Source organism: Melopsittacus undulatus, chromosome 6 (assembly GCF_012275295.1).
Source record: "Melopsittacus undulatus isolate bMelUnd1 chromosome 6, bMelUnd1.mat.Z, whole genome shotgun sequence".
NCBI lineage: Eukaryota > Metazoa > Chordata > Aves > Psittaciformes > Psittaculidae > Melopsittacus > Melopsittacus undulatus.
In genome coordinates, this window is record NC_047532.1 from 27,407,115 (window position 1) to 27,434,867 (window position 27,753).

Below are 27,753 nucleotides of genomic sequence, written 5' to 3' on the forward strand. Positions count from 1 at the left end.
ATGAGGCATGTTTCTGAAGCACCAGTGGAAGTTCCTAAAGGATGTTGACAACTCGGGGGAAATTCCTCTGGCATGTTCTTGGAACTTTCTCATAAAAACTTAAAGGCAAAGACGGGAAAACTCATTGTGCAAGTAACCATTTATAAATGGTATATGAAGATTCACAGCCAGAGCAAAAAGCCTGCAAGCAAGGAGAGCATCCAACACAGGAGCTGGCAGGCTGTGAGCCACGCTCCCACTTAGCCCACATGGGAGCTCATCACAGCTCATCCCTCCTCTGTCCTCCAAACTCCAGTGAAGGAACATGGACATGGTGGGTTAGAGAGGTCTCCGTGCCCTGGGCACCATGGGCTGGACCCCTCCTGCAGGACCCTTCTCCACCTCCTGGGGGGCCTTGGCAAGCCCAGCTTGTTGTCAGTTTGTTCCTGTGGCTGTCATGTCCCCATGGGGATGCACCCAGCTTCTGTGCCATGGGGCAGACATTGAGCTGAGTCCTACCAGGGCTGCAGCCAGGGCTGACCCCACTGCTCCCCTCTGGCTTCAGGCTGGGAGAGGGGTCTCTGCAGACGGGAGAGCCCTGTGCTGGGGGAGGCGGGAGTGCAGAGCAGGATGCGGGCTGGCAGCAGGGCTGGGGTGGGAGGGGAAGAAGCCAAGAGCAGGGAGCAATGCTCTGCGCACTTGGAGGAAGTGCGAGTACCACTGCATGCAGAGGGGCAGATGCGCCTGGCACTGCCAGCCACTCAGCAAGGTGTGTCTGTGGTGCTGACATGGTAAGTCCTTCTCTTTTCCTTGGGGATGTGTTGGGGTCTGCTTAAAAAACGGAATTAGGGGAGGACAAGGCTATAGGTAGGTAATGCCAGGAAATGGTGCTGCTGCCCAAGGCAGATGCCAGCCGTTGGTTTGTGGGGAGGGCATGCCCTGTACCTGGGGGCTCCCCAGGAGTGAACTGCACATGGGCTCCTCCACTGTCCAGCTGTGCTATTGGCACAGCCCCTACACTGTGCCTCACTAGAGAGGCCCATTCTACAGCATAGCAGTACCTGCACACAGTGTGCCTCTGTGTGAGCCAGCGTAAGCAACGTGCCCATGTGGCTACCAGGACTACCTGGCAGTGATGTGGGTGCACAGCCCCACCTGTAAGCCCCCATGCATGCTCATGCCTCTCTCCCTGGCACACAGGGCACTGCTCCGGGACTGTGGTCTGCTGGAAGGATGTGGGCTCTGAGCCCTCATGGCATCTGCTACCTGGGCATCGCTGCCATCGCATGGGGTAAGCCACTCTCCAGCCACCCAGTATGGCCCTGCTCCCAGGAAGCCTGCAGCCCCAGGAAACTGAAGAAGGGCAGCAGTGTTATTTTGGGAGGTTATCACTCACAACCTCCACAGCTGCCAGCCCAGGGCTTGATCTTTCTGGGCTGGGAGGGCGCTGCATCTGCCTGGGCTACCTCCCTGCAGCCAGACCATTGCAGGGCTGTGCTCCCCTGGGGAGAGCCAGGACATGCATGGGATCCCTGCAGGGCATCTGGTTCTCCAAATGCAGCATGGCAGCCAGTGTGTTGTACCATGGACAGGAGAATGGCAGCAGCAGCTCCACCCCTATGCCCATACCTGTGCTGTAAAGCTGGGCATGGATGTAGCCACAGGACCCACAAGTGCGAGTGCTGGGAGCACAGCTGGGGCAGAACCAAGCAGAGCTAAAGCTGCTAAATGACATAAGAGAAGAAATAAAACCAGAAACTAATTTGGTTGTGTTGCCTGTAGGATATTTCCTTTGCATGATTGCACAGAGGAAAACCTTCTGGTGCCTGCTCTGTCCCTAGGGATCCTCCATGAGCTGGGTTATTTTCTAAAGGACCTGTTGTTATTGAGCTAAGGAAGAGAGACAAATGCAGAAGTGTCAGGAGGAGGCTGAGATTTAGCTCTGAGGGGAAAACAAAGTGCAAAGGCACCCAGGTGCTGACACCCTGCCCTGGGGGTAGGCATTGGGGGCTGCTAGAGGGGCAAACAGCACCCACCTGGGGTTCAGCTCCAAGTGAGTAGGGAGAGGTAACACAAGGCTGGGTGGAAGGAGTGGGGATGAGCTGTGCTACAGAGAGGGTGTTACTGATGGAGCTGGAGGGAATAGGTAGGAGAGCACGTGAAGATGCAGCAGATGGGCTCCCTTGGTCCTTCTTCATTTGGGGCTGCGGTGTGTGAGGGTGGCAGGGCAGCTGCCCTAAGCTGTGCCGGGAGGGCAGCAAGGGCCAGGAGGTAGGTGGTGGGAGCTGAGGTTGGAGCAGTTTCTCAGGAGGTGCCCTGGGCTTCTCTTCTGCAGCCCCAAACTCCCAAGTGGTGGAGGGCTGTAGCTGAAGGCCACCATTTCCTCAGCTTCAGTTTTCTTGAACAAAGCGAACAGTTTGCTCGTCACAAGGAAAAACAGAAAAATTTCACTTAGAAAATAACATAATTATTGACCAAACCAGAGCCCTAATTAGACTCAAAAAGCCCTAGATTTACATCTAATCTGCGATGTCCAGACCTCTGCATGCACGACCACAGTTTGATATGCTTTCCTAGTCACAGAGTTCCCCAGGCCAGTTGTTTGGAGCAAAGTCTGATCCCCATCTCACTTTCTGCATAGATGGAGATAGGATTCCCATGTGATTTTTTGCAACCGTGGAGATACCTGCTTCTGGAGAGGAGGGAAGAAGCTTTTTTTTGTGGCTAAACCCTTTGATTGCATCAAGTTGCAGTGTGAAATGCTGTAAACAAGAGCAGGGTGCTCTTCACTTCTGGGTGTGGGTTCCAGTTAATCTCTGGTTTTGTCTTGCCTGGTGGGCATGACCAGGATGTGAACTTGACTTTCGCAAGATGTTATTTTACAATACTGAATTTTACAAGGCTCTTCAGACCATCTCTGACTCAGATGAGTAGGTTGGGATCCAAGTGCTTTTGGGGGTGAGGGCATGCTTGTTGCTCTGCCTTGCTCCAAGTTGACTCTTGCGTAGAAATGTAAAGAAAGAAAATCGAAGTGGTACACCTCTGTGCTTGAAGAAGGAACTGTGTTTAAAGAACCATCTTGATATTGGGTTTTACTCTTTGGGAAACCTTTGTGGGCAGGGGAGCAGGGCTGTGGGGTTGGGCTTTCACCCCTTGTGCTGGAGGAGAGGTTGGCATCATTGCTCAGGGCTCTTCTGCTCCCCATGCTCTGCCTGCCCCATCCTATGCTGCCCTCTGTCTCAGCCTTCACCCCATCTTCCCCACCTTCCTCATCTCTGTGCCATCTCACTCAGTCCCACCTCAGCTCCTTCTGCCATGCCTGATCCACCCACATTTCCATTCTCACCCACACTCGCTCCTTTGCCACATCCCCTCACCCAGCTGGTCATCGGCATCTCTTGGCCCAGCCCACCCTCATATGCCAAGGGACCCAGACCCCGACCTAGTTTCCATCCTTTCTGTGTCAGTCCTGGACCTCATCCACTCTCACAGGCATGATAACACAACTGGAGGTGAGTGCCTGGACCTACCACTACAGTGACCAAGGGGACTACACATGGGAGCAGGCCAGGAACTACTGCCAGACCTTCTTCACTGACCTGGTGGCAATCCAGAACAAGCAGGAGATTGAGTACCTCAACAAGAGCCTGCCCTTCTATGGGCGCTACTACTGGATTGGCATCCGCAAACTGAGAGGCACCTGGACCTGGGTGGGCACTAAGAAGGCGCTGACAAAGGAGGCAGAGAACTGGGCAGCTGGGGAGCCCAACAATCGCCGCTCCAACCAGGACTGTGTGGAGATGTACATCAAGAGGCCGTTTGAGTCGGGCAAGTGGAATGATGAGCCCTGCAACCGGAGGAAAAAAGCACTGTGCTACCGGGGTGAGCTGGGGGGATCACAGATCAGGTTGGCTGGGGACCTCAGCAGGGTGGCCAGTGGCTTCTGATGACTGTCCTCTGTGTGCACAGCCTCCTGCCAGCCCTTCCCGTGCAGCCAGCATGGCGAGTGTGTGGAGACCATCGGGAGCTACCGCTGCGACTGCTACCCTGGCTTCCATGGCCCTGAGTGTGAGCATGGTGAGCCATCCATTCCCGTCCCTCCCTCCCTGCCAGAGAGCCTGAGCCTGGCAGCAAAGTGGGCCAGTTCATTTGTGCTCCTAATGGGCTGGTGGTGCTTTGTGTCTCCCAGCTGTGCAGTGCACTGAGCTTGAGTCCAAGGGAGTGCAAATGGACTGCAGCCATCCCTATGGACACTTCAGCTACAACTCCACCTGTGTGTTTGCATGCCAGGAAGGGTTTGAGCGGCAAGGGGCAAGCACACTGCGGTGCCTGCCTTCCCAGCAGTGGTCAGCAGACACCCCCATGTGCACAGGTATGGCCTGTCAGCAGCTGGGGGTCTCAGGGATGTGGCATTGATACTTTCAGAGGGCCAGCCCTGCATGCCCAATGGCAAGCAGGGGCTCACTGGGCCCCTTACCCGTCAAGGAAGTAGCTTCTGGTGATACATGTGGGAAGCAGTTTCCCAATGAAGCTGTGATAGGCAGAGTGGCTGTGAGCTCTGGATAAGCCCCCTGCTCTCCCTGGCTGTTCCAGTGCTCTTACTCACTGTCCTCAATCCTACCCGGGTGCCAGCACCCTGTGTGCACCACACTCAGGGGCAGAACAGCGTCTTGGCACCTCCATCACTCTGCTGGTACTATTTCCATCTTGCCAAGCCCCTCCAATCCACCTTGGAAGGTGCTCTGCATCTTGGGAGTCCTCAGAGAGGAATGAAGAGGGGCTGCTGTCCCGCTGCCAGGGAAAGGGCAGGGCTGGGCCACATTGAGTAGGGGTGAGGATCTGTGAGATGAGGTTAGATATAAGGTGGGAGGGACAGAGCAAGCAGGAAGCCACAAAGGACACAAAGTTGTGTTATGTTATGCTTCAGGGGTAGGGAAAGTCTTCATGCCAGTGGCTTGAGGGTTTGCAGCCAAGTGTCACACAGAGGTGCTGGGCTTTTTGGGAAACTGTGAGAGCCCTGCTCCAACTTCCTGTGTCAACGAGTAGGACTGCAGCAGCTGCAGGCCTTCATCCTGGGGGCTGTGACCAGGGATAGTGCATGGGATAAACAGGTCACTGGCAGGGCAGACAATTTTTCCCCTAGGAAATCATATGCCAGAAAAATCACAGTACCAGCTACATCACTACTGTTTTTAAAGAGGTGAGACTTGTCTGGGTTAGAAAGGTTAATCAAAGACATTTCAACATAGATTTGGTTTTGTTTGATTGGGAATTAGCCCTAATCCCTAGACTTAACCTCATCTATCCTGTCTCTGAGACCTGCTTTCCCATTGCAGCCATCACCTGCCCAGTGCTCAGTTCTCCAGACTGGGGAGAGCTGAACTGCTCCCACCTCCATGGGGACTTCACCTTTGGCTCTACGTGTGCCTTCTCCTGCCAGACAGGATTTGCACTGATGGGGTCGGAAAGCCGTGAGTGTATGGCCATGGGAACCTGGACTGGGGATACCCCACACTGTGAAGGTAGAGTTGCTGCTAGAGCTCAGGATGTGATTGGTCTTGGGGTGACACTAGGATATTTCCCAGTCTCTTGATCCCTTCAGTTTAGTCTTCCAGTCCCCAAGCTCCTCCTTGAAGTGTGCATCTTTACCTTGCAGCTATCACCTGCCCAGTGCTCAGTGCTCCAGACCAGGGAGAGCTGAACTGCTCCCACCTCCATGGGGACTTTACCTTCGGCTCTACATGTGCCTTCTCCTGCCAGACAGGGTTTGCACTGATGGGGCCAGAAAGCCTTGAGTGCACGGCCATGGGGACCTGGACTGGGGATGCCCCACGCTGTGAAGGTAAAAGTAAGGTGTCACAGACCTTGGGTTTATCCTAGGATGTTCTTAGGTATCTTGGTCCTCTTGTCCAAATAGTTGAGCCTTGTAGTCCCCAGGCTCCTGCCTAAAATGCATCTATCCCTGCAGCCATCACCTGTACAGCACTCAGTGCTCCAGACCAAGGAAAGCTGAACTGCTCCCACCTCCACGGGGACTTTGCCTTCAGCTCCACATGTGCCTTCTCCTGCCAGACAGGGTTTGCACTGATGGGGCCAGAGACCCGTAACTGCACAGCTACAGGGACCTGGACTGGGAATGCTCCAAGATGTGCAGGTATTGCCACTGCTAGGGCTCAGGGTGTCACTAATCTTGGGAAACATTCTAGTGTCACCCCAGCCTCTTTCTCCCAGCTGTTTAGTCTCCCAGTCCCTAAGCTCCTGCTTGGAATGAATCTCTGTCCCTGCAGCCATCACCTGCCCAGTGCTCAGTGCTTCAGACCAGGGAGAGCTGAACTGCTCCCACATCCACGGAGACTTCGCCTTTGGCTCCATATGTCTCTTCTCCTGCCAGATGGGATTTGCACTGATGGGGTCAGAGAGCCGTGAGTGCACAGCCATGGGAACCTGGACTGGGAACACCCCACAGTGCAAAGGTAGTGTTGCTACTCAATGTGTCACAGGCCTTGGGGTAATCATAGGATGTTCTTTGGTGTCTTGGATATCTTATTCCAACAGTTTAGCATCACAGTCCACAGGCTCCTACTTGAAGTGTGCCTATTTACCCTGCAGCCATCACCTGCCCAGTGCTCAGTGCTCCAGACCAGGGAAAGCTGAACTGCTCCCACCTCCATGAGGACTTCGCTTTTGGCTCCACTTGTGTCTTCTCCTGCAAGACGGGGTTTGCACTGATGGGGCCAGAGAGCCGTGAGTGCACAGCCATGGGGACCTGGACTGGGGACTCCCCACACTGTGAAGGTACAGTTAGTGCTCAAGGCGTCACATGTCCTGGGTTGACCCTAGAATGTTCTAGGGTATCTTGGTCCTGTCATTCTAACAGTTTAGTGTCATTGTTCCCAAGCTCCTGCTTGAAGTTTATCTCTATCCCTGCAGCTGTTGCCTGCCCAGTGCTCAGTGCTCCAGACCAAGGAAAGCTGAACTGCTCCCACCTCCATGGAAACTTCACTTTTGGCTCTACCTGTGCCTTCTCCTGCCAGATGGGGTTTACACTGATAGGGCCAGAAAGCCTTGAATGCATGGCCACGGGGACCTGGACTGGGGACTCCCCACGCTGTGAAGGTAGAGTTGCTGCTCAAGGTATCACAGGCCTTGGGTTGATCCTAAGATGTTCTTGGATATCTTGGTCCTCTCATCCCAATAGTTTAGCCTTGTAGTTCCCAGGCTCCTGCTTGAAATGCACCTCTATCCCTGCAGCCATCACCTGCCCAGCACTCAGTGCTCCAGACTGGGGAGAGTTGAACTGCACCCACCTCCACGGGGACTTCGCCTTTGGCTCCACATGTGTCTTCTCCTGCCAGACAGGGTTTGCACTGATGGGGCTGGAGAGCCACAAGTGCACGGCCATGGGGACCTGGACCAGCGAAACTCCACAATGCAAAGGTAGATCTCGTTGTAGCAGACTTTCCTCAGCATCAAATTCCCCTTAGTACCCCAGTCCATGGCAGCTCCCCAGAACACATGTCCTTATCCCACCAATATCTGTCCTGTCCTACTGATGTTGCTGCTGTGCTCTATCTCCAGCCATCAGCTGCCCAGAGCTGGACCCCCCCAGCAGAAGTCACCTGAGCTGCTCTCACATGTATGGGAACTTCACATACAATTCCACATGCACCTTTTCCTGTGAGGAGGGGTTTATTCGGATGGGAGAAGAGGTGCTCTGGTGTGCAGCCACAGGGAACTGGACTAGGCAACCCCCTGTCTGTGCAGGTACGGTGGGACTCCATGCTCCTCAAGCAGTGTGGGGGGTTCAGCTTCCTGAAGCACACCTTAAATATTGTTGGGGGCACTCTAGCAGCTTGGGTACTGTGAAATCCTTCCAACAACTTTCTAACCTCTGGGTCTGTGGATCTGTTTCAGAGGATGGTGCCCTCTTCTTAAAGCAAGTCCTGGCTTACAGCAGTGGCACAGCTCTGGCAGTAGCTGGCGTCATGCTCTCTGGGATGCTCATTGCCCTCATTGCCAAGCGGCTCAGTGACAGAGGTAAAGAAACACCTGCAGCCCACAGTCAGTTTGGGTGGGGGTTCCCAGGGAAGGTGGTTACAGAGTCCCAGGGGAGGGTGGCATGATCAGAAGAGTTTAACAGTGTGACTGCCTCAATCCACTTGTCTTACTTGCTTCAAGTTGGTTGGGTTCTTAGCAGTTTGTTCAACTGAAAGCATCAGCAACCAGGTCTAGAAGGGAGAGCCAGAAAAACACCTTCACTATGAAGGGAAAGAAGGGAAATGCTTCAGCACCCCACCCTTGCTTCAACCTGTACATGAAAAAGTTCAATTTCAGATGATGCTGCTGCTGCTGCAGCTTCTCATGTCCTTCACTAAACAGATCTGGTTATTTCTTTTCCATCTGCTCTATCCCTGTGGACATTTCAACACCACTATCAGAAGAGAAGAAGAAGCTCTTGAACCCTACCAGGTGAGAGTTGTGTTCTGGAGGAGGATGCCTCTGCTCTGTGCCCATCATAGCCCTGCAGTCACCCCATCATACACTGCCTGTGTGAGGCTGGTTTTATATACAGGGCTGATGGGCCTGTGCAAACCCCTGCCCTTCACACTCCTGCACCCTCCTCAACGGTGACATCCTTGTATTTGTCTTCCAGTGACCTAGGCTCGCCTGGCATCTTCACCAATGCAGCCTATGATGCCAACCTGTAAGGCGTGCACCAGCGAGATGCTAATAGCACCCCGTGCTCCTGCAGTGGGCTGGAAGTGCTGCTACCTGCTTCTGCGGAGTCACTTGTGGAAACTCCACCTGGGCAGCTATCCTCCTGGCTGCGGTGCTCCCAGGTGTGGACATCCCTTAGAAGGTGAAGGGGGAGACCCGGTGCTTTTGGTGCTGTACCACGGGCCCCCTTTTCTGTCTTCCAGCCCGGCCTGGACCAAACCCCACCGTGTTCCCCAGTTCTGCAGACCCAGCAGGAGCTGCTGCCAGGGCCTACATCTTTGCCTGCAGTTCCGACCTGCGCTGCCCGTGGAAGCAGCACCCACGTTGCGTGCACACACACACACACATATCCAGAGAGCGGCGCTGTCTTCCCGCAACGCCGCGCACCAGCACCCGGGCCCCTGCCCGCCCTCTGGGGCCGGGTCCGTCCCCTCACGGAGTTGCCTCCGTGCTCCCGCCGTTCGTGGTTCTGGCGACGGGCTCGTGCGAGCGGGGCCTGAATAAACTGCTGTGTCTAAGGAACCGTCTGTGTGCTTGTGCGCGGTGGGGCGGTACCGCAGCCGCATGTCCTTCGGCGGCCGCCGTTGGAGGGGAGAGGGGGCGAGGGGCGGGGCGCGGCGCTGCCGGAAGCAGACGTGTGTTTCGGGAGGAAGGCGGAAGCGATGGCGGCGGCTGAGGCCGAGTGGGAGCCTGCGGGGTTGCTGTCGGCTCCGGGGAGCGGTCTCGATTGGGGTGAGCGCGGCTGTCGGGGTAGGGGGCCGGGAGGTGGGGAGTTCCTGGCCGGGTCGGCGCTGAGGCTGTTGTCTCTCCCGCAGAGGCGGTGCTGGGCGAGGAGCTGAGTGAACTACTGGGCCCCGCGGAGCCACGGCGGGCCCTGAGGGACGAGCCCGACGTGAGTATCGGACGGGGGTGTCAGGAGGCCGGGCTACCCGCACTGCCGGCTGCGGACTGCGGGGTGCGGAGGAGCAGCGGTGCGGGTGTCACGGAGCCTGTCGGCAGGTGACACTTGCTCTCTGCAGGTGGCGGGCAGGCCGTTCACCCGTGCATTAGATGTGGAGGTGCTGAGTTGTCAGTGCCTTAATAAACTGTCGGTGTCAATGCTAGAGATCTAAAAGCCAGGTTTAAAGGTGAAAGTTTGAGGTGCTGAGTTGTGAGAGAGCTGGAAGAGCTGTATTGTCGCTGACCTAATGAAGGTAATGAGGGCAGGGCTAGTGGGGAGAACGTTTCTGGGTTGTGTGAAAGGAGACATATGGAGAAGCATGAAAACACTACACCTGCATCTAGCAGTGCTGTGCTTTATCACCTTGCTTGTATGACAGCTTCTTGTTTTCTTGTCTATTGTAGGGTTTTCTCCTAAAACCTTTGTTTGCAACCTTATGCATTTATCCCCATGTTTTTCACTGTCTGATTGTACCTACTGCTTTTTCTGTCCCAGAGCAAGGATTCTCTCCTCTCTGTGTTCTACTGCCTTGCCTTTGCTCGCTGTGTCCTAACCCACCTCCAGCACAACCCATGGGTTATCCAACATAAACCTTAGGTGCTAAGATCATTCTTACAGGTTCTAAAGCTAGGTGCTAGAGAAAATGTGAGAACTGCTTGACTGTACAAGGGATAGATATTTCCTATCAACAAGTCAGCTTCAGTTACCCATGTCCTTTTATTGCACAGCTTGGGCTATGGCTTTTGGTCATTCTTCCTCTAAATGCGCCTGATGAGCTTTCTCTTCACGTTAGCATGAAACTAATATCCATGCAGTCAGCGCCTTCTGAGCCTCCCTTTACAAGGCAGGTTGAGAGTGTAAGGAAAGGTACATTTGCAGAAGAGTTTTTAGAGATAAAATGTTTGCTGTATATTGGTATAAGTTGGGTATGTGATATTTGTATTTTTCATGCAAGAGCTCATAAAAATGTCACATTTGAGTAGGGAACTGAGGCTTACAGATGGATCAGCAGAAGAAATGCTGATGGAGCATTTCTGATCATTGTCTTAAAGGTCATTCAATAAATAATATGTATAAAGTGATTTTAGTGTTTCCCCCACCACCTTCTGATGGAAAATGAAACCGGTGTCCCTGCCTTTAGAAGTTTATGACATCAGTTTATTCAAGTATAGGGAGACCTTATATATGCTGTTCATTAGATGCTGAGCAAATACATCCTTGTGGCTTTTCCTGCTGTTGCTGATGCTTTTGCTTATGAAGTGCGTTGAGATGTGATTGGATGCAGATGATGGGAAGTATGGGAACAAGTGGCTAAAACTTGTGCTATGTAAGAGATGATTCAATGACTAGACTTGGAACTTTTGCTTTACAAGTTACTGATAACAGTACAATAATTAGTGATAGTCTTAAAATTACATTCTTCTTTCTTATGTATCTACGATGGCCTTGTCTTGTGTATTCCAGTTGAGAATTGCCTCCTTAAGGGCTTTTATCTCTGTGTGTGTTAAGGCAACTAAAGTGATGGTTGTGTTGTTTTCCAGAGCTGTGAGAATGTGAACATAATGGATGGTAGCTTCAGTTTGTATTGCCTTTTTGTATTCTTTCTTTTTCTGAACTGTCATTCCAGGAAAATGATCTCTATAACTTTCAATTTGATTTGGATTTGATGTCTTGGGACTCAGACCTTTGGAATATTACAGGCCATGCTTTTACAGGTAATTAACCTCTGTATTTTGCCAAGTGTGACTATTCCCCTCTATCCCACAAGGGTGAGCTATTGCAATTTAAGAATATTGGTAACTTGTTGAAACTATTTGATACCTTACAGCATTTATCTCTGTGATAAGAAATCATGCTGTGTTTATGTAGGATGGGTACAACTGGTGAGGACTGCCCTACAAGCTAAGCTGTTTAGTATCTTTAATCTTGCTGTGTTTTCTGCTGTGCCTTGCTTCAGGAATTAAATACCTGATCTAGGGCAGTGTGTTCTTCACTGATCTCCCATTGCTAAAAACTTGCACGGTAAAATTTCCTTATTTGCCTCTTGCAGATGCAAGCATCAAGACAGAACCCTTATCACCAGCCACTTCAAATTGTTCAGTCCCTTCTCCATCATCTGTGGACTCTCCAGTGCAGAATGTGCCTGTATGCAGAAACTTCCATGTAACACAGATAGCAGCAGTCATGCAGAACCAGCTGTGACAGACAAAAAGCCCAGTGATTTAACTGTCTGAGCAACTTCATGGCATAAGAGGAAACAGCTTATTTTTCTAACCTCTGCAAAAGCAAATTTCCTTCAGTGATGTTTTGTTTTTCCTCTCTTGTTGTGACCCATTCTAAAAAGAGCACGTTCAGGTCTGTTTCCTCAGCTGTGTTTATTGGCCTGGTTGCCAAACAATATGCCTTCTAAAGGCTTCTGAGTCTACCAGTTGCTGACCTTTGCTTCCCATCATTCTGCTGATAAGGAGAGCTAGTTGTTTGCTTTTCTGTAGTACTTAGGTCTTGTTCTGGAAATTTATTCTGATCAAAGCTTTCTCCTCTTTGCTGCAGCAGCAGTACAGATGTTATAAAAGGCAGTTATGTTCTGAACTGCTAGTAGACACTTTCAGATTTTTCTGAAGCATTAATTTCATACAATTTCTATCTGCAGGATGATGTGGACTTCAGCAGTAGCTCCCAGATGTCTCCACTTTCTCTCTACAGCAAGAGTTGCAGAAGCCCTGCATCACCTGAAGGTGATGGAGGGAAGAAGCCTGCTATCAGCATCACTTCTCGGTCTAGTATGAGATTAAGTTACTTTTATTCCATAGATATTATGTGTATTGTTATGCATGTGAATCTTTAACTGACAGACCTGTTACGTATCCTGTATATCTTGTCATTTGTGACTTGAATTTATGACCATATATGTCTGGTTTTAAGAAATATTATAGATATGTAAAAAAAAAAGAACATACCAAAAGTCATGTTATTACTGCTTGAGTTCTATGTATCTTCTGGTCCAACTCTGACCCTTTTTCTTTCCTAGCAAATAACTCTGCAAGGACCCTGAAGAGGTGTACTCAGACAGTGTCCAGGCCTTTGATACAACCCAAACCCCTTTTGCCTGCTGTACCTGAAGCTCAGGCTAATGTTGGCATCCCAGCTAAAACCATCATTATTCAGACTCTTCCCACACTTGTGTCACTGCCAAAACATCAGCCAGTTGTTAATGTCCAGCCAGCACCTCCTAAAGGTAGGTGAATTGTCTTGAGTCTGGTCTTGGGGCATTAACTGTGTTTGGGATGGTTGTTAGAATGGTTAAGTTTGGCAGGTGAAATAGGAGGGATAGGAGTAAAACAGAGGGCTCCTAACATGCTTTGCTGAAAAAGCTTCAACTGAGAAGATGGCCTTCTTCATAGTCCAAGATGAGTCCATAGAGAAGATGGATTTCACATAGTCCAATGAGAAACAGCATTCACGTGGGCGTTATGTGGAATGGAAGACAGTATAGCAAAACAGGCTATGCTGAGCACTGGTACGTGTGGAGATAAAACTGCTGATTTGGAAAGATCCCTATAGGCCCTTTTCTCTGCTTGTGATGGCGAGTGGTGCAGAAGGTGATTGCAGTGCTATCCTGTTGTAATCAAAGGAAGATCTATCAGAATCAGGATGGCTTGAATAAAACTTGTAAGTTGGGGAGGTGTGATAATTTTTTTTTTTTACACACATGAAATTTTGCCACAGAATGGTAGGAACATGAGTTTATGGCTTTTTATCTCGCCAAACAGCATTATCTAGGATGTTTTGAAATCTGCTAAAAGTTGAGAATCATGTCAGAGATTAGAAGAGTTGTTTATAGCTGCAAGCTGATGTTAACAAGAAGCAAGAAGCAAGTGATTTCCTGTCCACTGATAATTCTTCATTCCTCCTGTTGCCCTGTAACAGATTTTTGAAGTAGCTTGAGCCTCATTTCTGAATCTAAAGCACTATTCTACTCTTCAGCTAAGGCAGTTGCGTTGCTGAAATAGTTAAATGCAGTTGCTCGTTTTCACCAGCTGATGGCTTGTGGTTGACATACAGGCACTGAGGCGCGAAATGGAAAGGAGACAAATACCTAAGAGCCTGTATCTAGAAATTAGTGAAATAGTGAAAAATTTGTCTTCATTACTAATTGCTCATCAAGCAGGAGTTAAGCCAAAGCTGTAGCAGCAGACATTTTGTTACAGCATGCCTAAGATTGTTAGACTGCTTAAAACACAGGTCAACATAGTCATGATGACCTAATTCTTATTCCTTCTGATGTTCCAGCTGATAAAATACTGTCTAGAATAAGGAATGTTGGGGATATGGATTTCTTGGACATAAGTATAGTACTGCAAAGACTAGCTTCTCCTTTTTCCTGAAGAAAACTCAGGAGCATAGTTTCTGTGAGGCACTATAGAGGAGATACTTTTGGGAAAGTATTTCCATGATATCTATTTACTTTAACTGCTCCTGTGTTTAAAAGTTCTGTTGTGCTGCTTCCATAACAAAAACCGTAAGGTTGGAGCTACGAGTTTGAAATATGCCATTATCTTCAAAGGAGCATGTGGAATGGTATTTTTATAGTCACTTTTGTAAAAGCTGAAAGAAGAAGGCATGATCTTAGAGCATTACATACTTTGTGCCTAAAAAAGAATGTTGAAATCTAAAATTCGCTATTTGATGTTCTTAATAGGGTGGTACTGACTTAGGATGTCTTTGAGATTATCTCTGCAAAAAAAAAAAAAAGAGATCTTATCCTACACCTCATATGTAAAAGATCTTGGTGCTAGGCGAATTACTTCATTTGTCACCTTCCAGAAAGCTGGGTAAATGCTGTAATACATTATGCATTTTGGTTGGAATGCTCAGCTGGAACGTACTGTTTCTGAAAGCTGGCGAGGTCATCCTGTTTCAAAGGATTAGAGACATGTCCATGTGTTGTCAGATAACAAAATACTACTCAAGCACCTGCTTGAGTTAAATGTAGTTGTTGGACTGAAATTTTCTGGAATTGAATTTCTAATTCTATTTCAAACTCTTAAAATTACGTATTTTTTTCCGCTTGCTTTTCTTTAAGCTCTGTTCAGTTTGTGTATAAAATTTCTTACATAAGACAATTTTTAAAAAATTAGTCTTGTCTTGGTGTGAATTGGGGCTGTAACTTGTCTTTTGAAAGTGTAACTTCCATTGTTTGTTCTTGTTCATCTTCTTTCTCCATGCCATTTCTGAATTGCTTTGTAAGTATGTACACTTACTTCTGTGTACTAAGGTTTCAATTCAATACAGCAATAAGTTAAGGATAAACAAAAGGGAGAAGGAGGATTGAGGTAAGCTGACTAAATTCTTTGAAAAAGTGGCTCAAAGTGCATCAAGTGTTAGCAATACTGAAATGAGTAATGTTTCTTGCATGTGTCATGTTTTATTAACTTTGAAGAGCTTTTGGGAGAGAGCCTGATTTTTTTTTTTTTTATCTCCTTAATACGTGGTTTTGGTTTACAGGATGGATAAAGAGCCCTACAAACGTTTGAGCTTTTGGTGGGTTTTGGGTTTTTTGGGGGGGGGTTTGTTTTGGATGGATATGGGGGGTTGTGTTTGGGGTTTTTTTTTTAGTTTTGTTTTTTTTTTTGGGGGGTGGGGTGGTGGTGTTGTTTGTTTGTTTTGTTTTGTTTTTCTCCTAGCCTGTGGAATATACTAACATGATAGAATTGAACTTGTGCAGGGCAGGAGAGGAAGCAAAGCTTTCTACTCATCTATCATATATTTTATACTCATATTTTATATGTATATATATATAAAGTATTCCCCTACAAATTATTCACATACAAATCCATTTCATATGCTGAGCACTCCTGTTTGTTCTTGTGTTCTAGGTCAATCTGTGGTGCTTCCCCAGCCCACTGTTGTACAGCTCCAAGCTTCTGGGGTGCTTCCTGCCTCCCAGCCAGTCATTGCTGTCACCGGAGGGACCACACCACTTCACAAACATACTGTGAATGCATTGCCTTCAGCTGCTGGAAATGGCTCAACAACTGGCAAAGTAACAGTGACAAAGCCCTTGCTTCAAAGCACCACACCAACAATGGGGCTGGATGTAAGTTCTGACTGGATGAGATAGCTAATAACCAAAGCTCGGAAGCAGTTTTCAGTTACCTGCATGTGGGATATAATGGGAAAACCAGGTCACTTTAGAGTCTTAGGAAGACTTAGCTATGGTTGGGCTTGTTAATATTTCTAACGGTAAACAGGGAGTTCAGCAGCTTGGCAAAGGATGGGAAGGAATCATTTGATATTTGCTGGCCGGTCTGGAGTTGCAGATAAGGTATGCAAGCATTGTAGCAGGAGGCAGTGCTGATACATTTTTTCCTTCACTTGTTTTCTCAACAAGCTCTCAGTGACTGGAGCTCTCTTACATAGAGGAAGATTTGATGTATCTGTTTTTTGATTAGTGCTAAACTAATTTTCTAATGCATATAATAAAACAACTTTTTTGGAAGTAGATGAATTGGGAATGTCAGCAGTAGCTTTGATTCTTTTTCCATCCCCTTCCCAGAGTTTACTCACAGTTTTAAGAAAATTCAGGTATTGAGTTTCATATGATCCTAATTTGTTCAGGCTGCCTTTTGATCATATCCTGAACTGAGTAGAAAAAGGGTAATATTTCAATAGTCACTGTGCAGGTAAGTTTTTCCACAGTAGCTCACAGTAAGCAATAGATGTAAACAGAAACAGCTTTTGAGATATATGGGCTTTTTTTCACCCTTCAACTTTGATGTCTTAACTAGCTAGCAAGCTGGGTGTTAAACTTGACTTAGTCCACAGAGATATGGAGCTGGTTTGTTTGGATTTTGTTGTCCAAAAGAAGGCATGGTTGTGGAAAGTACTGAAGCTTCTTTAAGGCTTTTAAGTTCTCAGGGTTCCTCAGTGTGGTAATCCAAGCACAGTTGTCATGAGTTGAGGGTCCTAACACATCTCTCTGTAAGGGAGAAAATGCTGGTGCCCATTCACATGAAATTTTGCAGTATAGTCACCTGCTTATTAGATTTCTCAAAGGCATGTGCTTTCTGGCTTCTTTGGAGGGATGTGGTTCTATGGTTTCCTGGTGTCTGAGAATTGCCATTAATGCTTGGATGTTAATTTTTCTTCACTATTCGTGTTTGTGTGCTGCATTTTTGAGTGAAAAAATATTTGCTACAAGTAATTCAGTAGCCAGACTGCAATGGAAACCTAATCTTGAATTTGCAAGAAACTAAGAAGTGTCCATCAGTAGATGGACCAGGTAAGAGTGCTGCGGTTTTAAATGATAATCGCCTGCCATGCAAAGCCAAACTAGAGACCCATCAATAGTCATTAGGTTTGTGACTCCCATTATCAAGACTAGCATGGCACCCTGCCACTGTCTGAGGTATAAGGTTTAATTGACAAAACCCCCTTCTTGTCATCACACTTCATATAGACATCTGTGACAGCAGTAAAATGGGTAGCTGGGATACTGAATAGCTGTTTGTTTTGAGTGATGGTAATGTATCATGAAGCTGTTTTAGGGAGGCCGTTTTCAGACTTAGTATTAGCCTAAATGCTGCACATCTTACCTGTGTTTATTGAAACAGAACGAACAGTTGTGACTGCTCTTTGGCACATACTGACAAATAGCACTTTGATAAGGAACAAATGTTTTGGGATACAGATGGTGCCAGCAGGGTTAAAACATCTTGTGACTGTCTTAGATGCCATGTGTGTCTGTCAGAGCTGCACAGATGTAGCTGTCATTTGAGCTCTATAACATGTGGTTTTGTTTGCTAATCTAAGCAGATATTGCAGGATAAGAAGAAACACTGCAGGACTTTCTTTTGGGCTTAGGAGGGATCTGGTATCTTAACACTCAGCCCTTCCAGTGGATTAGGCTGAGATTGGCTGATAGCAAGCTGTGAGGCCCTGTGTGTTGCATATCCTGATGGTACACGTTTATGCAGCTTGCCAGCTGTGGGGAATTGCCAGGCTTTCAGTGGGGTCACTCTTCACTAAGAAACTGGTTAAGAGCTTTTCACTAAGAAACTGGGAAAAAAAAATAAAAAGCTGCCTAAGCAAGCCATGCTTCCTGTAGAAGGAAAGAGGCACTTAACTGAAAAAGCAGACTGCCTTTCTATTGTGATTGAGTGATAATGAGGGTATAAACAGTAGGTGTGTGAGGGAATTCAGTTTATCTCTGTCATTATAGGGCCTTTCTGTCATGTTTCCACTCATGGATCTCACTCATGGAGGAAGGATTTAATTCTGTCCCCCAGTTCTGGTGATAAAAAGATACTGAAAATGTGGTAAAAATTGGATTATAGGAAATTACTTCAACATAGGTGTGGATTTCTATTAAAGAATCCTGTTTTCTGTTGCAGTACATCGGGTGACAGCAAAGTACTTTGGTACAAGGTACTTTGCTGTAACCATCCGAGCTTGCTAGCCCTGGAAGATAAACCTCAGGTGTAAAGGGTGGGGCCAGTTCTGTGCATGCTGTGCCTCACCTAAAAAATCCACTGTGCAGGCCCAAAGTGTTTACTCACACTTGCAAAGCCCTGTAGCAACAGACAAGGGACGAAACGGCAGGTGATAAGGTGCACTGGAAGTCACAGACCCAACCCTGCATGCAGGTGGTTCAGGACATGGTCGCTTGAGACTGACCCAAGAGATGACAGTCTTGTTTGGCAGCATCCTGAATGACCAAGCAGCCTTTTTCTCAAGGAGAGCACTGCTTGCTCCATATGGAGAGAGGCCTAGAAAAGGTCGCCTAAACAAAGCTCATCTCCCCCTCCACCTGGTTGGCTAGCCATGGCCAACGGGCATCTTCTGTTGCAGTCGATTAAAGACAAAGATACAAAGGCATACACCTGCCTCCAAAGGTGCTTCCAGATTGACACTCACATGTTGGAACATCAGAACCATGCTTGATACAGCGAACAGTGGGCTTCCTGAGTGCCATTCTGCACTAATAGCCCACAAACTGTCACGACTCAACATCGATATTGCTGCTCTCAGTGAAGTTCAGCTTCTTGAGGAAGGTAGCCTTAAAGAACATGGTGCTGGCTATACACTTACTGGTCAGGCAAATCCAAAACTGAAAGTCATCTTTCTGGAGTTGGCTTCATGATTAAAAATTCCATCGTCTCTAAACTTGAAAATTTGCCAACAGGTCATTCCGATCGTATTATCTCCTTCCGTCTTCCACTACACAATAAGCAACGTGGTGTTCTTTTCAGCATATATGCTCCAACTCTGCAAGCTGACTGCAGAAAAAGACAAATTCTACTCCGATCTGTGTCACCTCACTCAAAAGGTTCCTATAGATAATAAGATCATAATCCTTGGTGACTTCAAAGCCTGAGTAGATAAGAATTTTGAAGCTTGGAAAGGAGTACTAGGCAAGCACAGTATTGGTAGCTGCAATGATAATGGTCACCTCTTGTAGAGTTTTATGCAGAGCAGCAACTTACCATCACCAACACTATTTTCCAGCAGAAAGACAGCTGGAAGACAACCTGGATACATCCTCGATCTAAACATTAGCACCTTATTGATTATGTCTTAGTGCGCCAGAGAGATGTTCATGATGTCTGTCACACCCGAGTGGTGCCTAGTGCAGAATGTCAAACAGACCACTGCCTTGTGCATTGCAAACTTCCACTTCAAGCTCAAACCTAAGAGGGGCGGCATTCCGAGGAGGAGGCTCAATGTTAATAATCTTCAAATAGCTGCAGTGAGGGACAGCTTTCAGGCTAACCTTCAAACTAGGCTTGAAGACCAACTTATAGATTCTTCTCCTGACGCACTTTGGCACCATATTAAAAATGGCATCCTGCAGTCCTCCTTAGAATCCTTTGGGTTCTCCTTAAAGAAAAACAAAGACTGGTTTGACGATAACAATCAGGAGGTCCAGGAATTGCTGACAAAGAAGAGATCTGCCCATCAAGCAAACCTTGCTCAGCCACTTTGCCACGTAAGAAAAGCAGCCTTTCATCTTGCATGTTGTAAACTCCAGCAGAAACTTTGACACATCCAGAACAAGTGGTGGCTCAGCCTAGCAGAAAAGACTCAATTATGTGCGGATTTGGGTGACCACAGAGGATTCTATGAGGCTCTGAAAGCAGTGTATGGACCCACATACCAGGTTCAAAGCCCTTTACTTAGTGCAGTTGGCCAAACGCTTCTTACAGATAAAATCTCCATCCTGAATCGTTGGTCTGAACATTTTTCAAACACTCTTTAGTGCTAACCATGTAGTCCAAGACAAAAGAATCCATCACTTTTTACAACATCCAGTGAAAAATGGATATAGCCCCTACCATGGGAGAGACTCAAGGCTATACAGCAGGTGAAAACTGGCAAGGCAGCTGGGGTCAACAGAATCCCACCCGAAATCTGGGAGCACGGAGGCCAAGCACTTCATGCTAAATTTCACGAGCTAGTTGTGTGCTGTTTGGAACAAGGTAAATTACCATCAGTTTTTTGGAATGCAATCATCACTCTCTATAAGAAAAAAGGTGTGAAGTCAGACTGCTCAAGTTACCGAGGTACAACATTGCTCTCCAGTGCTGGAAAAATTCTTGCAATACTATTGAACAGATTAGTACCTGCTATCACAGAATAACTTCTACCTGAAAGTCAGTGTGGTTTCAGATCTAATAGAAGTAACACAGACACGGTATTTGTTCTCCGACAACTGCAAGAGAAGTGTAGAGAACAGAATAAGGGGCTCTATGTAACTTTCCTTGACCTCACCAAAGCTTTTGACACTGTGAGTAAAAAAGGCGTGTGGCTGATCTTGGAACAATTAGGTTGTTCCCCTCAAGTTCTTAAAAATGATTATTCTGTTACATGAGCATCAGCAAGGCCATGTCAGATAGGGCAATGCACTCTCTGAACCCTTCCCAATAACCAGTGGTGTGAAACAAGGTTGCATTCTCTCACAAACTTTATTCATGGCAGACCTCAACGAACGAAATGGCATTTATATTTGATATCTTACTGATGGGAGCCTATTCAATCTAAGGTGACTGAAGGCCCACACTAAGACCTTAAATCATTTTGTCCGTGAACTGCTTGTTGCTGATGATGCTGCCCTTGTTGCACACACAGAAGCAGCTCTGCAGCGTTTAACATCTTGCTTTGCCAAGGCAGCTTTTTGGGCTGGAAGTCAGCTTGAGGAAGACAGTATCTCTCTACCAACTTGCACCACAAGAAGATTATCATCATCCTCACATTACCATTGGCGAGTCAGAGCTTAAGTCAGTTCAGCAGTTCAGCTATCTGAGAAGCATTATTTCCTCAGATGCCACAATTGACAGAGATAAACAACAATAGCAAAGGCCTATAGAGCCTTCAGAAAACTCCATAAAAGAGTCTGGTGCAATAAACACCTGAAGAAACATACAAATATTAGTGTCTATAGAGCCATTGTACTGTCTACTCTTCTATATGGGTCTGAATCATGGGTTATCTACTGCCATCATCTGCAACTCTTCGAATGCTTTCATCAGTGCTGCCTCCATACAATTCTAAGTATCCATTGGACTGACCATGTGTCAAACGTTACTGTCCTTGATCAGGCACGGGTCACCAGTATTGAGGCCATAGTGCTGAAATCACAGCTGCACTGGGCAGGGCACATCTCTAGGATTAGGATCATTGCCTCCCTAAGATTGTGTTTTATGGTGAGCTTGCCACCGGTTGCTGCAAGAGAAGTGCCCCAAAGAAGAGATACAAGGACTCCCTGAAACAATACCTTAGCCTTGGCCATATTGACTACCATCAGTGGTCCACCTTGGCCTCCATAACACCTTACATAATGCTGTTGTCTCCTTTGCGAGCACACGCAGAACTAGTCTCGAGGAGAAAAGACAGCATAGAAAGAATCGTGCCCCTCCTATACCACCCAAGGAGACCTTTTGTTGTTCTTTTTGCAACCTGATTTGCCTGTCCCACATTGGCCTTTTTAGTCATCAGTGCGCTTGTAGTAAGCGTGGGTAAAACCCTTCCCAAATCTTCGTTCGCGAAGCCAAGCCATGATATTGGGTAATTTTCACATGAAATAAAACTCATTAGTTGAGTTATGTTCCGTTGAGTTAGAGACAGGAAAACCCACATCTTTCATGAGAACAGAGAAAACACTGCATAGGTTTTGTATCCCTGCATTTAAGACACATAGTAGAAGATGTCAGTTCTGGTAAGCTAAGAAGCCAGCCAATGTAAAGTTGAAATAGTTTGTACTTTCAGCTGTTTCTTAACTTTCCCAAAGTGTGTGCCAATATCCGTGGAGTGTGAAAGACCTTCCTACCACCTAGTGCCAGAAATGCAGCTTGTTTTGCAATGGAAGTTAGATTTTGCTCAGAACTGTGAGAGACAAAGGGCAGCCATGAGGGAAGATCATGAGGGGAGAGGAAGGGTGGCCATGAGGGGAGGCTGTGAGGGAGATCATGAGGGGAGACAAGGGGCACTCATGAGGGGAGATTGTGAGGGAAGGGCGGCCATGAGGGGAGATTGTGAGGGAGATAGGTGGGAGGAAGGGTGGCCATAGGGGGAGATCATGAGAAGAGTCACGGGGCAGCCATGAGGAGAGACCATGAGGGAAGAGGAAGGGTGGCCATGAGGGGAGATAGTAAGGGGAAAGGAATGGTGGCCATGAGGGGAGATTGTGAGGGGAGAAGAGGGGTGGCAGAAAGGGTGAGTGGCATTTGTGAGGGGGCAGCAAAGGCAACCATAAGATGTGAGGGAAGATGATGATGGGAGAGAAGGGGCAGCCATGGGGTGTGAGGGGTGGCCATGAGGAGTAGGGGTGGCAGCTGTACCTACACAGTGTGGGCCACAGATGAGGAGCGGCTGCGTGGAGGTCATGCGGGGCAGCCATAAGGGGAGCTCTTGAGGGGAGATCAGTTTGGCCTTAGTGACATGGCTTAGTGGTGGGCTTGGCAGTCCTGGGGTGATGGTTGGACCAATGGTCTTAAAGGTCTTGTCCCACCTAGGTGATTCTGTGAAGTAGCAGTTTATTTGTAAAGTGCCTGAGTTTGTGAAGACTGAAGACAGATGACAATCTGAATGTGGTTAATACTGTTTGAAGTAAGGTTTTACAACAAATCTTTCACTTCTTCATATAGCCTATAAACTCATGAATGGTAAAGTGAATGTGAAAGACATTCTTGCTACCTTGCAGACCTGAAGATACATATTTTTCTGTCCTGTTTGATCAGCTGCTTGAATATACATTTTGTGTCCTCCACACAGAGGTGTTTAAAAATGCAGGAGAAAACAGATAGTGTAGGACCTGTTTTTTCATGTTTTTTCATGTTTTTTTCTATGAACTGTAACTTTTGGAGATGTACTGTGATTCCTAGTTGCTTCTGTGCTGAACATTTCAGCTCATTTAAAGCAGAGGGCAGAAAGCTATCTATGCAGACTTTTGCCAAAGCAGAGGAGCAAACATTATGCATGAAATAGAGGCACTTGTGGATCATTACCAGGCTTCTGTATTTTCTGTCCAGGTCAATGTCTTGAGACGGCAGCAGCGCATGATCAAAAACCGTGAGGCAGCCTTTCAGTCACGGAAAAAAAAGAAAGAATACATGTTGGGGCTGGAGGCGAGGCTGGAGGCAGCCTTGTTGGAGAACGAGAAACTCAAGAAAGAAAACAGCACACTGAAGAGGCAGCTGGATGAAATAGTATCAGAGGTAAGAGACTGTGGTGAAGGTCTGACTTTATAGAAAGTTGCTCTAATGGAAGTTGCATGTAAAAAGAATTATGGAAGTGTTGATTGGAAGACCTTTGGGGATTTCTAGCCCAGCCTCCCACTCCAAGCAGGACTTTCACCAACTCCAGGTCAGAACAGCTCTCACACTATCTAGTTGACTTTTAATTCATTATTTCATGGTTCTTCAGAAGATTTCAGTGAACAGGTAGACTGGCTGGAAGTTGAGTATAATGTACAAACAAGAGAGTTTTATTTTTAAGTTGTTCTGGTGTGTATTCATACACAATTAGGCAAATATCAATCTAAAAAGCAAGCATACTTTGCTGTATTTAGCTTTTGACATATGTTTGCATGCTTGTGCCCCTTTTTCATTGCATGTCTTCTCTATTTTTTCTCATCTAGAATGAGAAACTCAAAGTATCATCTCCAAAGAGAAGGACCCTGTGTGTGATGGCTATACTGGCTTTCATAATGTTGAATTATGGTCCATTGAGGTGAGCTGCCTGGGAATTACTCTTTACATAGCAAGTTTGCTGTCTGGTGATTTTTGCTTGAATCTTTAATACAGGCAAGTGTTATGTTTTAAAGCCTTGAGCTTAAAACCTGGCTTCTGTCCTTTACTCTCCTCTTGCACAGAGGAAGACTCATCTGTATAATGGTTCCTCTTTTGGAATCCTTCTGGCAAAAAGAGCTAGATCTTGTACTTTTAATTTCTTCTGGCTCAGCATTTTGTCAATCAATGCAGTGTACAGCAGCTTGTCTGCTCCATTTATGCCTGAGGATTCTACACTTTGAGAGCCCATCTGCTTGTTTATACCTATCCTACTCCCAATAGCTATGAGCTTAAGCTGCTTCTAGCTCCCAGTGCAGGAAATCCCACTCTTTTTCCAGTGCTTTGCAATTGTGACCATTAGATGTGTCTAGGCACAATCTTCCTCATTAAAGTGTAAGCCCTGTATTACTTGTCTTCTTGATCTGGTGAAGAGGTTGATCCCTCTCCTTAATTAGTTGAAGTGGTAATCAAAAACTTCTCTTGTTTGAGCTGTATCAGAATGGCATAGGAACCAGAGAACAGAGAGGAAATACTGCATTTCTTCCCAGACTCTTTATAAAGAAATCTATGGAAGAGAGGAGATTAAAGATGGATACTCCTTGCACAGATCTGTCTATTTAACCTGGATTTAGAACATAAAGAAGAAACTTTTATAGGAAGCTGTTCACTTTTTCAAAAGGGGAGGATATTTCAGTATATTGCCAGTCAGCAGTGTCTCCATTTGTCCTCAAAACCCCAGTCAGTCTAAAGGAATGGGGTGGGATAAATCTGGAGGAAGACTTTATTTATTACTATAATAATTTTTTGCAATATTGGTTTTGGATTTTTAATAATATTAGAAAAATTGAGAATGCTGAAATTAATTTTTAAGTATTTGCACTTACTGCACATACTGTTTACCTCAGGCAGTGAAATACAGCTGATAATTTTAGTTTGATGTGAATGCTTTTAAGGTAGACTATTTATTAATGCATTCATGTTTTGTATTGGGATTTTTTGCTATCAGGTAGAAAAATCAGCTTCCAGATACTAAGTGATTAAGTTGTACATCCCAATTGCGTTTGCAGTCATTACCACTCACTTGAGGGACACTTCATGAGAACTATAAGAACCACTAATCTTTTTGAAGCTGAAAGAAATTTCAGTTGCCTCCACATTACAGTGAAGAGTTGGAATGTATAAAGCTCTTTTGTAGTTTTGAGAGGCTTGGAAACATAGAGAAGGTGGTGGAATTATTTTACCACAGTGCTCCAGAGCTCCTGTGTCAGCTTCAGTACCCCCAGGAATTAGTAAGATTTTGAGCTTGATGGCAAGAAACTGCTGTCTTGTTAGACTGAAAGGACTGTGTTCATATCTTTGGAACAGTTTGTGACTATAGAAATGTGACAGGGTTAGTTTCTTGATGTATTTGGTGTTTAATAGAGTAGATAAAGCAAGAAAATTCTTGGATGTCTGGCTGTTCCAGGCTGGTGTAGTAGCTGAGCATGCCAGTGTAATTGCTGTGCCTGAACTAGGTGGTCTGCATCAGTACTGGTTTTAGAGAGTGAAGAGAAATGCAATTTCAGATTTGCCTTTTTTTTTCCTTAGCAGAGTAAGTGCTTACACTCAGTTGAAAGACCAGACTGTATCAAGGTGCTGTGAATCTTGGTTGTGCAATACCCTTTGGATGGCCCAGAATATGGGATATGAAAAACATTACTTAAGATTTCACTCTCATATGCATTTACATCCTTTTGTAGAGGTGTCACTGAATGGTAGCTCCATGAATGTGATAGCCATAATTCTTGTTCTGCTTAGACTTTAACAACAGAAGCTTACAGTACGTGATGTTTTTCAGTCCCTGCAACTTCTTACAGAAATAAGTAATTTTTTTTTTTTTTATAATTTCCATGCTAACTTACAGTTCAGCAAAAGTACTTTCTCCCCCAAGTCAGCTAACTGTGGAATACCTAATTTCTATGCAGTGGTCAACTGGAGATAAATATGATTTGAAACTTTGTGACAGTGTTGCCATTTCTTCTATGTAGGAAATAATTTCTCTTGCATACCTGTGTGGAGGGAGGTGTGATAGCATTCAAGCATAGGATGTTTTGATTAAAATATATTAGCAGTGAATATTTTATTATTTAAAACCAGTTAACCATTGCAGAGAGAGCATAACATCCAAAAAAAACCAAAATCATGGCAAATTCACACCCTAAATTCTGCAGCAGACTTTGAAATTCCCTTAGCTGGCCGTATTGTGAGATGATTCTCTGATTCTTAATTAGAAATGAAAGGATTCTTTGAAGGCTAGAGGTGATATGAAAGAGCAGATACATGAGTTTTCTCTTTACTTGCTTATTTCCTTCAAACCACAGAAGGCAGGGAAAGTGACTGTGTTGTTCTGGGATGGGGATGTGAAGCTGAGGGATGGAGAGTCCTGCAAACCCCTCTGTGGCCTTCAGTACTTCAGTAGAGGAGCACTTGGCATGCCACAAGAAAAAAATCATCTGGATTGCTGGCTGTGTAGCTAGTTCTATGTTTTGTTCTACCTTGATGTGTATTGCAGTAACACTGGTTCACACATAATTTTGTTCATTAGTCTTAAGCCTTGCTGACTGTGTATGTAAGTGGAGAGATGTTTGTAATATTTCATGGAGGACTGAGGCTGTGCTATTCTGCTTTTTTAAGGTTATGGGAAGCAGTTCAGGATGTGGCAGCCCTTGGCACACAACTACAGCAGATAAAACTATTTCTGCTGACACATTTTTTCATGCTGACAAATACGCTATGTGTGTGGATAACCTGTAATATTGAACTTGTGACTATGGGAATGGGGCTGAAAGTCTGGTAAGGAAGCTGGTGTATTGACCTAAGAAACCTGTTTCAGAATATTGGAGGGAGAGTCCAGTCTCATCTGTTTAATTGCCAACAAGCTTTTAAGAACATTTTGCAGTGTTAGACATGGTGCCATGTTATCTCTGAGAAAGGAATGTAGATTGAATGAAATATAAATGGAATATGAATATGAATTGAATACTTTCTGGTTGTGAAAGTGGCTTGTATGAAATTAATGGTAACTCTTTATTATGTTGTCCTGTGTGCTAAACTCTTCTGGGTGTGTTGATATTTTGTATAGAAAACTGAAATTTTCAATTATGAAAAGCCAAAATAATTTAGCAGGAATTCCATTAGTTTAAGTTTCTATTTTATCTGTTTGCTTTATACAAGGAGAAAGGTGCCAAGGAATTTCCCATCTGTGTGTCCACAAACTATTCTCTAATCTTTGTGAATTATTTGAATTTGGATTTAACATCTTTAAAAGCTTCCTTTTATTATTATTTAAGAATGATTGGTGAGGTGTATGAAAGGAAAAAGCTAAAAACATTTTGATTCAGTTCCTTGCAGAGGTCACCCCCTTGCTCCAGTCTTGCATATCATGGGGTATAGAACAGAAATTAGAACCCACAGTATTTGCACAAAAGGCAGTGAACACAAACCTCAGCATGCAGCTGGGCTGGGAGCTGGAACCATGCTGTCTGGAGGCAGGTATCTGGGAGGCAGCATCTCCTGCCTTCAGACTTACCTTCTGTGAGACCCAGTGTGTGTCAGCACAGCTGCATTCTCAGCTGTTGTGGTACCCCTGAGATTGCTGACTTGTAGTATTAAAAAACATCCAATTAACTGTACATTTATTTATTTATTTCTAAGTGCTTTCAACACGCAAACTGAAAATTTTCTAACTATTACAGTTCCTAGATGCTTTTTTTTTTCTTTCTTGTTTAATTTCCACATTTGTGTTGGACTGTGCCTGGGTAGTAACCAGACCTGAAAATGGATTAAACAAGC

The 27,753-nt window shown here is 46.0% G+C and overlaps 2 protein-coding genes across 4 annotated transcripts in view; both read left to right on the top strand.

Moving 5' to 3' along the window:
- The first annotated feature begins 692 nt into the window (after positions 1-692).
- On the top strand, positions 693-9,186 carry LOC101874752 (P-selectin). The gene is made up of 15 exons (XM_034063939.1): positions 693-1,270; positions 3,472-3,861; positions 3,949-4,056; positions 4,169-4,351; positions 5,316-5,501; positions 5,636-5,821; positions 5,948-6,133; positions 6,267-6,452; positions 6,589-6,774; positions 6,910-7,095; positions 7,231-7,416; positions 7,558-7,743; positions 7,894-8,016; positions 8,418-8,448; positions 8,633-9,186. Exons 1-15 carry the CDS (start codon positions 1,147-1,149, stop codon positions 8,685-8,687), a joined length of 2,502 nt encoding a protein of 833 aa, XP_033919830.1. The 5' UTR covers positions 693-1,146; the 3' UTR covers positions 8,688-9,186.
- Positions 9,187-9,319: 133 nt separating this feature from the next.
- Positions 9,320-27,753, top strand: part of ATF6 (activating transcription factor 6) — a 79,799-nt gene continuing 61,365 nt past the window's right edge. For all 3 annotated transcript variants that reach the window (XM_034063879.1, XM_034063880.1, XM_034063881.1), the window contains exons 1-9: positions 9,320-9,429; positions 9,513-9,589; positions 11,265-11,352; positions 11,688-11,782; positions 12,288-12,417; positions 12,666-12,872; positions 15,514-15,734; positions 23,164-23,349; positions 23,772-23,863. In XM_034063879.1, coding sequence (XP_033919770.1) covers positions 9,360-9,429; positions 9,513-9,589; positions 11,265-11,352; positions 11,688-11,782; positions 12,288-12,417; positions 12,666-12,872; positions 15,514-15,734; positions 23,164-23,349; positions 23,772-23,863 — 1,166 coding nt within the window. In that variant the 5' untranslated portion in view covers positions 9,320-9,359. The remainder of the gene's footprint in view (positions 9,430-9,512; positions 9,590-11,264; positions 11,353-11,687; positions 11,783-12,287; positions 12,418-12,665; positions 12,873-15,513; positions 15,735-23,163; positions 23,350-23,771; positions 23,864-27,753) is intronic.